We start from the raw sequence: 12,731 nt of genomic DNA on the forward strand, positions 1-12,731 counted from the left end.
CACACACACACACACACACACACACACACACACACACACACACACACACACATTCCCTGTTTTCCGGTCTGTCTCTCACCTTTGACACCAGGTGCCATGACGTTCCCAAAACGTAAACCCCAACCTGAACCCTTAAAGACAAGAAGCAATCCCCAAGTCCAAGTAAAATGGCGGCGTTTGAATTTGGCGCTAGGCAGCTGGAAAGGGGCGGGGCGAGGAGAAAGCAGGAAGCCACACTGGGAGCCGCCATGAAAAGGGCCGGAAGTCAGTGAAAAGAGAACGGGCTATTGTCACGTGACGGGGTCATGGGTTAGGCGTTCTCAAACCCGCCCCCGGCTACGGAGGCCGGTATGAGAGGAGGCGTAATCCCACTTCCAGGGGACGGGTAAGATCCGGATCTCCTTTGCCTTTCTTCTAGCCCCAGCCGCTTCCTCCCAGAGAAACCATGAGCAAGCGGAACCAGGTATCATACGTGCGTCCGGCGGAGCCGGCGTTCTTGGCCCGCTTCAAGCAGAAGGTGGGCTATAAGGAAGGGCCTACTGTAGAAACCAAGGTGAGGAACTTGTCCCGCCCCCTCGTTGCTAGGGAAACCCCCGCCGGGGTCCTTAACTTCCGGTTGCTGCTTACTCTACGGGCCGCTGACTGGGTCAGGCTGGGCCTGAAGCAGCTCGAGCTCTCAGAGAAGCGGGGCGCCCTGGCATAGCAGCCCAGGTGTCCCGACTCTGAGCGAGTTTAAATCTTGCCCCTGACACAGACTGGGTGACCTTGGGCAAGTCACTTTACCTGTATTTGGCCCGGTTTCCTTGTCTGTAAAACGGGAACATAATAAATAATACCCTATCCACACCAGAATTGTTACGATCAGAAGAGATCTTATATTCTGTATATCAAATCCTGTAGCTTTGAAAAAGTTTTAAACTTAAATATTGCTAGGCTGTTGTCATTCTGATTTGCCCTAGGGATGGCTCTAGGTCGTCACCTTTCCAGTTGCAGCTTCTCAACAACAATAATAGCTGGCATTTTTGTGACACTTTTAAGGTTTGCAAAATACTTGACCATTTTCCATTTGAGGCTCATCACCACTACCATAGGAGATTTATGCTTATTATTTCCATTCCGAAGATGTGGAAACTGAGGCTTACTCAGGTCAAGTGACTTTTGTAATAAAGGTCAGAAACTAGATTTAAACTCAAGTCTTTCTGACTCCTGTCCCACTGAACCGTTAAGGCTCCTTCTTTATGTGATGGGGGTATGTGGAAGTGAGAGGCAACGATTTAGACCATTTATTTTTTCTGGTGGTGGGATTTCCTTGTTTGGAAACAGTCTATAGTCACACATACTGGACTTATATTTGATATACTATAGTCTTTCTCAGTCCAAGTTGGGGCTGTAACTTGTTTGATTTTTTGTTTTGTTTTGTTTTGCTTACAAGCCTGTTGAGCAATACACACACATACCTTCTCCAATAAATGTTTAAAGAAAAATTTAGTTATGAAATCAAGGGACTAAAGTCCCAGGACAAAAGAGTTAGACTTGTTGGCCTCTAAATCTAAGGTCCTATGAAGTATTTCAATTCATAATATGCTCCATTCTTCTTCAAAGGCTGAAAAATGGATTTTTATTATTAAAAAATGATTTTTCCCCTTCAGCTTAGGAAGAAAAAATATAATTTTGCAACTGGGTGTGGGGTAATGAAGTCAGGTTATTTGGTTACAGGGAATCAATCTTTAAGACCACTGGGTCTCAAATAAGTATAATTTATACCAAAAAGAGTAAAACTCTCCTAACACAAATTTCACATAACCCTTTATTAACACAAGACCCTGACATTTAGTATGAGGTAAAAATGGTAAAAAATTAGGTATTTCCTGAGATTTCCTTAAAATACTACCTTAATTTTCTTTAAGGTATGGAGAGGGTTTGGATCTTGAAGATTAGAATTTAATGAACCATACAGAACCTAGAATTTAAAAAAAAATCCTATATTTTCCACCTTAGAATCAATACTGCATATTGGTGCCAAGGTAGAAGAGTGGTAAGGGCTAGGCAATGGGGACTAAGTGACTTGCCCAGGGTCACACAACTAGTAAGTGCCTGAGGTCAGATTTTAACTCAGGTCTTCCTGATTTTAGACCATTTTTCTATCTACTGTGTCACCCAGCTGCAAAATTATATTTTTTCTTCCTAAGCTGAAGGGGAAAAATCATTTTTTAATAATAAAAATCCATTTTTCAGCCTTTGAAGAATGGAGCATATTATGAATTGAAACACTTCATAAAACAAGAAAAACCATTCTAGGTAAAAACAAGCCTAATGAAGACTTGGCTTTAGACTCCCCCGAGCTATGTCATCCAAGAAGCAGCTGTAAACCAAACTGTCAGGAAGAAACAATAATTGGGAAATAGAAGGGCTGACAACTTTATTCCATAATGACCTCTTGTCTTCAATCACTATGGAACCACCATCTTTATCCCCATTGTGTCTTATGAGGAAGTAGAAATGCCAATTAGATAGACTAAAGAGCGGCTGGACATACTGTGGATATCTCTGCAGGAGGTGACAACATCGTGAAAGCACTGAGAGATTGTTTTACTGAAAAGGAAGGGGGAAAGGCCAAAAGTTTGGGGAAAGAGAATGTAAGCTCATATTAATACCCACTAAAGCCGCTGAGAGAGTATCAGTAGTTATCAACCTGTCCCCCTGATGTCCGATCCCATTGTCTGTCAGCTAAGAATAGACATAGTACTTTGATGTAATAGCCTCCATATATTTCTTCACCTTTTCATACAACTTTTAATTGTTTCTGAAAGAAATGAATAGTTACACAGTCCAAAAGGAGAGCAGGACTAGGAAGTGGCCTGAGCCAGCGGAGCAGATTTTTTGTGGCCTTTTGTTTCCAAATCTCCCCTGTTGTAGCAATAGCTTTTGATGGTAGAGCTTTAGTGTAGGTTGTTTTCATGATTGGTGTCTCCTCATTCCCTCAAATTTCCTTGATATTTACTTCCATTTGTACCTTTGTTTGCCCCTTTAGAATACATGCTTTTTGAGAAATAGGACTGTTACATTTTTGTTTTTATAGCTCCAGTACCTAACATAGGCTTGATACATAGCAGGAACTTATTAATAAATGCTTGCTGATAAATTTGATTCAAATTCATTATCTTATTGGAGTCTCACAATCATAACAGGAGATAGAACAAATGGTGAACCCATTTTACAGATGTGGAGATTACATCCCATAGAAATGATATGACTTTTTGCATCATACTTGGTAGTGAGGACTTGGAGCTTGAATCTGGGACTGATGCCACAGATGTTTTTTGGTGTTTTTTTCCCCTTAATTCTTGATTTTTTTAAGCTCTAAAATCATTGTTTTCCTAGTGATGCTATGTGACCAGGAGTCTTAAAACACCAGAATCTCCGAAGAATCAAATTTGTAAGCAACCCAAGGAGGGGACTGGAGAGATGCACATGGTGCAAATAGGCCACCTCTTTTTCTGCCTGCCTTTTAGGAAATCTTTCTGGACAATTTTATGATGGAAACCATACCTATAGAGCCATAATATTTAATTAAAATATTAGTAGGACTCATAATCAAAAAACTAATTTTCAAAGAAATTGGTAGAGTAGCAACTATACAATCTAAGGCTGAAGGCCCCTCTACATTACAAATATGAGATTATTGGCCTATCAGGAGTACAGCTTCATTCTGAGTTATTTTCCCAGTAGTGTTTTTGTATTAATCTATTCATACAATTCCCACATTTCCTAGTGACCAAAGGCCTAGTTTCTAAGATTGAAAGGAATCTGTCCCCAGATAGCATCTCAAACCTAATTGACTCACGTGAAGATCTAATAGTCAACTTTGGCATTAGTATCAAAGAACTCTAAACAGTTTACCAACTATTCAACCACAAACTGACATAAAACATCTGAGCTAAGCATCATCTCTTTAAATGGTTCACTGTAACATACCCACCCACTGCAGGCTGTTTAGTCATATCCTTGGGTAAAGACATTTTTCATCACCAAAGGCTAAGGAACAGATGTTCCCCATTAAAAAATACAATTTAAATTGAAATTTTTTCTTTTTTAATAGCCTAAGCACTCTTATAGTTACTTCATTTTTATACCTTTTAACTTATAGCTCTTGTATGGTATAGATCAGTGATTCCCAAAGTGGGTGCCACTGCCCCCTGGTGGGTACTGCAGCGATCCAGAGGGGTGGTGATGGCCACAGGTGCATTTATCTTTCTTATTACTTGCTATTAAAATTTTTTAAAAATTAATTTCCAGGGGAGCTAAATAATATTTTTTCTGGAAAGGGGGTGTGGTAGGCCAAAAAAAGTTTGGGAACCACTGGTATAGATTGTTAGAAATTAGAATCAGTTTATCACAAAGGATAAACTTCTTCTCTCTCCCCTGCTAACAGTTCATCCAACTTAAAAGAATTAATAAATATCTAATAACAATTGAAGAAAGACACATAAATGTTGAAATTTCAAAGTATTGTTTTAAAATTTTGTTACATAAACCATCAAGTGAGTATTTTTTTTTGTTTCTATATATCATGACATATAGTGCTGCCTGGCATCTGGAATTTTTATTTATATAAAATCATTTAAAATTTAATTAAAGGCCCTGGAACTCTGGGGAATATCCTCGAGATATGTAGATTTTCTCCAGGTTTTAATTAAAAATTCAATAATGTAACTGAAGAAATTTGCCAGTTTGCCAGCCAACCAGCAGATGGAGTACAAAATATATTCCACAAAGTATATACTGATAGAACTAATGCTATGAAAATTATTTTTTATTAAATATATACTAAAAAAGCACAGTTTATGTTGTAGAACTTGGATAATTCAATAGAAAAGACTTTTTTAAGATCTCAGAGCCTAGTAGTATAAATGATAGAAAAGCAAGAATATTATTTCAGGCTTCTGAGTTAATCTAGCTTGGTGATAGAGGTTCCCAAATCTGGGATTATAAACTAAGGCATTTTAATAGTGCCTTCTCCTTTCTTAGGAAATAAGAATTTTGTTTTTAAAATAATTTTTGTTTCATGTGCTGAAAAAAATTATTAGAACATGAGAGTGAATTTAATAGCTATTCTTGAGGCTTTTTATTTTTTATTTTTTTTTAAAAAGCATTCAATTAATTAATTAATTAGGAGTATTTTTCCATGGTTACATGATTTATACTCTTTCCCTCCCGTAGCCAACAAGTAATTCCATTGGGTTTTACATGTATCATTGATCAGGGCCTATTTCTATATTATTAATATTTGCAATAGAGTGATTATTTAGAGTCTACATCCCCAATCATATCCCTGTTGAGCCATGTGATCAAGCAAACATTTTTCTTCTGGTTTTCTGCTCCCACAGTTCTTTCTTTGGATGTAGATAGCATTCATTCTCATAAGTCCCTCAGAATTGTCTTGTATCATTGCTTTGCTGATAGTAGAGAAGTCCATTGCATTCGTTTGGGCCATAATGTATCAGTCTCTGTACAATGTTCTCCTGGTTCTGCTCCTTTCACTCTGCATCAGTTCCTGGAGGTTGTTCCTGTTTGCTTGGAATTCCTCCAGTTCATAATTCCTTTGAGCACAATAGTACTCCATCACCAACAGATGCCACAATTTGTTCAACCATTCCCCAATTGAAGGGCATCCCATCATTTTCCAATTTTTTGCCACCACAAAGTGTGCAGCTATAAATATTTTTGTACAAATCTTTTTCCTTATTATCTCTTTGGGATACAAACCCAGCAATGGTATGGCTGGATCAAAGGGCAGGTAGTCTTTTAAAGCCCTTTGGGCATAATTCTAAATTGCCTTCCAGAATGGTTGGATCAATTCACAGTTCCACCAACAATCCATTAGTGTCCCAATTTTGCCACATCCCCTCTAACATTTATTACTTTCCGTTGCTGTCATATTAACCAATTTGCTAGGTGTGAGGTGGTACCTCAGAGTTCTTTTGATTTTCATTTCTCTAATTATAAGATTTAGAACGCTTTTTTCATGTACTTATTGATAGTTTTGATTTCTTTATCTGAAAATTGTTGAGGCTGCTTTTTAAAAACCACCATGTTTCATGTTTTTAAGGTAGAGGAATCTTGGTAAATTATACTCTACATGAAATTCCTCTCTGTACCTTTTCCCTCACCCCCTTTCCATTTCATAATAATGGCCTTAAGAAATAGACTTCCGAGTGGTGAAAAGACCTGGATGGTGGTGGTATCTTCCTCTTCCACCTTGACTGCTTACAGGGCTTTGATGAGATAGACATCAGTGACTCCATCCCTTCTAAAGTACCATCAACTCTTGCCACCATCTTCCTTGCCTCTGGTTTCTAAGGTCGTCTAGGCCTTATCACCTACCCTGGAGCTTGTAAAGGTTAAATTTTGTGGTTGGACTTAAATTATATGAAATAACATGGTTGCTGAAATTATTGTATCTCAAGTCAGAAATTTATTTACCAAATTAGAGGGGAAACAATAAAGTAGAGAAATGTGAGAGAGGTTAGAGAAAATCCTATACTAGTCCTCAGCCAGGAGGGCCAGTAGTGAGTAACTACGAGGCCTCCTCCAAGATGGAAGCTAGTCTCTTAGGAAAGTAGGAAGGGAGTCAGCCCTTTTCACTCACCCAATGAAGTAAGCTCAACTCTTATGCAATTAGAGTGAGTTCTTGAGAGCAAGAAGCTCTTTCTATCTGTATTCTCAATGTTTAACACATAATAAGTACTCAATAAAAATCCTTTTCATATTCATCCATTTATTACCAGTTACCATATTTTAGCTTTCCCCTCAAAAGAACAGAAATAAAAGACATTTGTATTTATGGTAGTCATTCTGAGTAGTTCTCATTCCAGAAAAAAACCTCATTTACTAACTAATTCAACCTGGAGAGTTAAGAGACTTCCTTTTGGAGAAGTACACTTGGTTCTTTTGTACTCATCAATCAGTGAGCAAGACTGACTCTTCATTCAGTTTAGAAGTATAATTGGTCCTGTTAACTGGGCATCCCTGTAATTTGTGAGCCAGAGGAGAAAATACAGCATCAGGAGAAATTGTTCTGCAATTAAGGTTATCAACATACCTTATTACACCTTTTTGTAAACTAATTCAGAAAACCTTCGATATTCCTCAGTGACTGCCTTTGCTGCTGTTTAGAAACTTTTCCTTTTGTTTTTCATGAATAGATGGATTAAAATTAAAAAAAAATAAACCATAATGTCCAGAACTCAGGTTCATCAATATCCCAAAGGATTTTACTTTAGTTTTTCATTTTACTATTCTGGAGCATTTATTCCGTATATAATTTACATGTACCACTAAATCAGGCACTTTTTCATAGCCACTCTAATCAAGATGCCAGCAATGATAGAGAAGGCATACAGATGAATGACAGCCATGGAATGTGAGAGCTAGAAGGCACCATAAAAATCATCAGTCCCATTGTCATATGTTACAGATGATGAAACTGAGGCCCATGGAGATTAGAGGTTAGTGATTTGCCCATGGTTACACTGCTAATATATGGCAAATTGATGTGTAACCTGAGGCTTCTGACTTCAAATTGAATGCTTTTTCCATTTTGTCACAAATCACAGGAGAAAATAAAGACAAACAATTGGACAAGGATAAATAGTATGTTCTGTAATAGGTCTAGTATATATTACTTCTACTCAGATCCTATTCTAATACCTCTGGGTAGCATGGGGATCATCCTGGGTTCTCAAAAGATATATAGTGGAGGATAAGGTGGTTGTCTTGGCCAAGATGATCTGAATTTAAATGTTACCCTGGGTAAGCCACTTAATCTCCTTAAGCCTCAGTTTTTGCATTTATAAAATGGGGATAATAAAAGCACCTACTTATCAGGTTATTGTCAGGATTAAATGAGATAACACATGTAAAGTGCATTTATAAATCTTAAAGTACTATATAAATGCTAGTTTTTATTGTAATTATTACCACCAAACTGGAAAGACTTTGCATATAAGCCTGGTAGCAAGCTAGGCTAATCAGGTTTTCATAGGCTAATTGTGAGACCAGCCACATGGTGATGAATTTTTATTAAGCATCTATGGGAAGGCTCCCCCCTTTGGAATGGGGAAATGAGAACAATTTGTTCTAATGACCATGAAGGTAGCTGAAGCGGGCACAATGGAATGCTTCGAGCTTGATCACACATCAAAGAAACCAAAATCTTATATTGCATCCCAGGCCATTGCCAGTCGTCTTGACTTTTGCCTTACTGCTGAACTTCGTTGACTCTGGAGAGAGTGAGAATGATGGCTTTGCACAGTTCTGCCTCATTTAAATCTAACCCACAAACAAGTCATTATGTGATGTCATTGGTCCTCTTAGAAAATGAAGAATGAACAACAAGCACCTACTATGTGAGAGACACTGTGCTAAGTGCTGAAAATACAACCAAAGGCGAAAGACAGGCTTTATTGTCAAAGGACCTAGCAGTCTGATGAAAAGACGACTTCCTGTCTAAAGACCCTCTGCTAAGTGATAAAGGGATTATAATCTTTATTGGTGGAGAGTGTGCCTGGACCAATGAAGTCACAAACTATTGCAGTATTGAAGTTATCATATACAGTACTTTTCAAGAATCAATGCTTAATGGTTAGTGGGAAGTAAGAAAAGAGAGACATGGGGGTTTTTAATGTAGCCAGAGCAAGGTTCAAAAAAGACATCTCTTTATTTTGGTTCAGGAGTCTTGAATAGAAGTGGTGGGATCATAAGAATGGTAGAAATGATATATGTTGGTAAACTCTGAGAAAATCATATAAGAAAGAAATGAACAAATGTCTTTAAAAAACCCAAATGGAGGAATGAAGTAATAGGAGTGAGGCATAGTATATATTTGCCTTCAGGCACTGTGAAATTGATTATAAGCACTTTATAAGCACTTATTTACGTAGTAAGATAATATTTATAAGATTATATTATTCTTAGTATGGTTACATTTTCCCTTTATTTTTCAATTTCAAATATGTAGAGTTGATTGAGTTTAGTGATTTGCCTTGTGTTTGGGGATTTTCTTCTAGAAAATTCAGCCTCAGATCCCCGAGGGGGATAGTGACCAGAGTGACAATGAAGATGAGCAGCCACAAGTTGTGGTGCTGAAAAAAGGCGATTTATCGGCAGAAGAAGTCATGCAAATTAAGCAGCAGATAAAATCTTCCAAGCAAGGTATAGTCTGTCAGTTTCATTTTCCAAATGACAGCAGTAACCTGAAACATGGAATGAATTTGTTTATTATATTTCCTTGAAATATTTAGTACTTATCATTGGGGCTAGCATTTTATTGTGATCCTAAGCCAATTTAGCTGAAAACCTCCTAAAATTTCCCGAAAAAGTAGAAAAATCTAATCTAGTGAAGATTTCTGGACATCATACCACTTGGATAAGTCTTTAAATTTTTTTTATTTTCCCCCTCCTACTGGCCCAGTCTTGATATAAACCAAAAAAGAAAACCCTTACAATAATTATATATAGTCAAGCAAAACAAATTCTCACATAGACCATGTCTGGAAATGTATTTTTCATTTTGCATCTTATATGAGTCTGGAAGTTGGTACCATGCTTCATCAATGACCCCCTAGAATCTTGGTTGGCCATTGTATTGTTTAGAGTTCCTACAGCTTTCAGAGTTGCTTGTCTTTATGGTGTTGTTGTTATTTTATAAATGGTTCTCCTGGTTCTACTCACCTTATTCTGCATCAGTTCATAAAGGTCTTCCCAGGCTTCTCTGAACCCATCTCTTTGACTATGTTTTACAGCACTTTTCAAGATGACAGGAGAAATTGAGGGATCCTTCTAGCACTTTAGGTAGACCACTGTGCCCAGTTTTGTGGGGAGATAAGAGGTGCATAGGATGGGCAGTCATAGATAGATTGGGATCTATGTTTTTGGAGGGAATATGTACATGGATAAGATCGAAGGTCCATTTAAAAATACTGTTTTAGATGGATTCCTACCTGCTAATAGCACCCAAATCAGTATTGGCCCCAATTTTACCTTTCTTCCAATTGCTTTGTTGATAATTCCAGCTTTTTTCCTAGTTCTCATAAGAAGTGTTTTTTTTTTTTAAACTAACTCTTCCAGAGGCCAGAGAAGGAAGGGAGGGAGACAGTTTGGAGCATATAACTTTGGAAAACTTCTGTGGAAATTTGTTACTAAAATAAAAAAAAAATTTAATTAAAAAAATAAACTAACTCTTCCTTCTAAAAATAGTCAACCATTAAAAAAGTGTAACCTTTATGCAATCCTCTGTCCAATTCTAATAAGATCTTATATTGTGGTTATGCCACAACTTGTAAAATACAAAGTTGACAATGTATATGTTTTAGGGCTCATCTCCCAGAGAGGGCCTAAAAAAAAGGCAAAAAGACAGCCCATTCTCTCTACGTGCTCATAGTTTAATCCTATATGATTTTTTTGTTAATGCCCTTTTTTCCGTCTTTATCTTCCTAGAGTCCTTGGTGGCTTTTTAGCATGGCTTCCTACCCACTTCTACATTTTTTTATTTTAAAGACACTGTACCCACCTGGTTCTCCTTCTGTCACCCTGATCATTTCTCTATCAGCTTCACTAGCTCATCATTCTCTTCCTATGTTCTCCAAGATTCCATTCTCTTTTCTCCACATTCTTCTTTGATAATTTTATTTTCTACTATGATTTGTAGATGACTCCAAAAATCAATTCTACCTAGCCCTGAATTTTTTGCGCTTGAGACCTACATCTCCAGCTGCCTTCAGTATATCTTCACTCAGGTGTCTCATTGTTATTGCAGATCTAACATGTTCCAAATTAAACTCTTTATCTTCCACCTAAACTGGCCCATTCTAATTATCCTATTTCTCTCTGAGTTTTACCATTCTTCCTGTGTCCCTGTGTGGGTAACCTTGAACTTATCTCTGACTCTCCTCTCTCTTACTCTAGGTGTCTGGGGATCTGTGTATTATTTACTAGATCCCATCATCATCTTCTGTATCCACATTATCTTTTGAATTGTCTTCTCATTTTCATTCCCACTGCCACCCTGAGTGCAGATCTTTATCACCTGTGCAGATTATTGGGACAATGTCAATGTGGGTCCTCTCAAGTCCATTCTCTTCTTACTCCAGTCTAGCCCATATTCTGCTTGTTACCATAGTAATTGTTCTTCCCATTACTCTTCTCTTCATAATCTTCAGTGACTTCCTCTGGCTTATATATTGAAATCTCTTTGCATGGCAGTACATCACAACTTGACCTTACTGAATCTTCTTTGCCTTGGTGCATATGCTTCCATTCTGCCACTCCAGCCACACTAGATGACTTTATTCCATCATCCTTCCTTCTTGCTTTGACTCTGGCCATTCCCCATGCCTTGAATTCATTCTTTCTCTGTCTCCTCCCCAAAGACCACCTTATAAATGCCTCTTCTTACAGGAAGCCTTTGACATTCAGGCTTGATTTCAAGCTTTCCACTCAGGAATTACTTAGTTAGCAATGAGCATATATGTAGTGCTTTAAGACTTGTAAAGTACCTTATCTCATTGTAAGAAACTGAGGCACAGAGTGACCTTAACTGACCTACTCAGCTACAGGATATCCCCAAAGTGTTAATACAGTCTTAAGTTATTGAAGTTTAATCAGCTGTGAGTGTATATGAGTACATAGATGTGTGTGATAGCATGTTTATGTACAAAGATATGTACATACCTTTGTATATAGTATGTGTGAGTATATATATGTAAATATAATAATAATAAATATAATATATAAAATATATATGAATGGATGAGGACTTTTAAAAAAATTGGGATTTCCTTTTAGTCTAGCTAGCTCAGTTGTGTTCTTGGGATCTCTGGACCAGATGGAAACTTGGGCATCCTTAAGGAGACCGTCACACATTTAGTTGACAGCAAGGGCAGTTTTTAAAAAAAAATATGTCTAACTTCAAACCAAGCCACAAGGCTAAGAGAATAAATTCTGAATGCCTTTGTTATAAGATCTATCAAAATAAAATGTCAAGGGGAAGCTAGGTGGCTCAGAGAATAGGGAATCAGACTTGGACACAGGAGGTCCTGAGTTCAAATGTGATTTCAGACACTTCCTAGCTATGTGATTCTGGACAAACCACTTAACTCCAGTTGCCAAGCCCTTACTGTATCTTAACTTTCCTGCTAGAGAGCCATCCTTTAAAGAAGAATGAAAATGGGAAGGATATGGAGAACATCTCCATTGCCTAGTGCTCACCACTCTTTTGCCTTAGAACCAACACACAATATTAATTCTAAAATGGAAGGTAAGGATTTAACAATTATTATTATTATAGAGGCTTCTATTTGTTGTCTCTGCCTTTCTCTTATGTTGTTGGTCATGGCTGTGAGCTATATGACACAGAGTTATTGACCAAGAACTCAAATAACCCTGAATTTCAATATTTCTTCTGTTGGAAAATATAGTCACTTTCTCATTACTCCATGAGACTGCCTTTGTTCCAGACACTAGATGCTACTTTTGTACCACTACTTAGACTTGAAAGGAGGCCCAAGAAATGTTACAGCCCCATTACGTCTCTTCCTTTGCTTTCTCATTTATACAGAATGCAACTTTGTAACTAAAATTATCCTTAGAAAACCTTGCAAACACTATGCATAACTCTTCTTTATGGTTTAATCTCATGTATAGATTTTTCTTTTTTTTATGGAGGATGTGCT

The 12,731-nt window shown here is 37.5% G+C and overlaps 2 protein-coding genes across 2 annotated transcripts in view; one reads left to right on the forward strand and one right to left on the reverse strand.

The window, feature by feature from the left end:
- Positions 1–98, reverse strand: part of KIF15 (kinesin family member 15) — a 61,424-nt gene extending 61,326 nt beyond the window's left edge. The window contains exon 1 of the mRNA XM_044678294.1: positions 80–98. Within this exon, the coding sequence (XP_044534229.1) occupies positions 80–98 (19 nt within the window). The remainder of the gene's footprint in view (positions 1–79) is intronic.
- Positions 99–391: 293 nt separating this feature from the next.
- The window catches only part of KIAA1143 (KIAA1143 ortholog), a 37,794-nt gene continuing 25,454 nt past the window's right edge, over positions 392–12,731 (forward strand). Inside the window, exons 1-2 of the mRNA XM_044677702.1 lie at positions 392–553; positions 9,069–9,213. Of these exons, the coding sequence (XP_044533637.1) occupies positions 446–553; positions 9,069–9,213 (253 nt within the window). The 5' untranslated portion in view covers positions 392–445. The remainder of the gene's footprint in view (positions 554–9,068; positions 9,214–12,731) is intronic.

The sequence above is a fragment of the Gracilinanus agilis genome, chromosome 5, assembly GCF_016433145.1.
Source record: "Gracilinanus agilis isolate LMUSP501 chromosome 5, AgileGrace, whole genome shotgun sequence".
Taxonomy (NCBI): Eukaryota; Metazoa; Chordata; class Mammalia; order Didelphimorphia; family Didelphidae; genus Gracilinanus; species Gracilinanus agilis.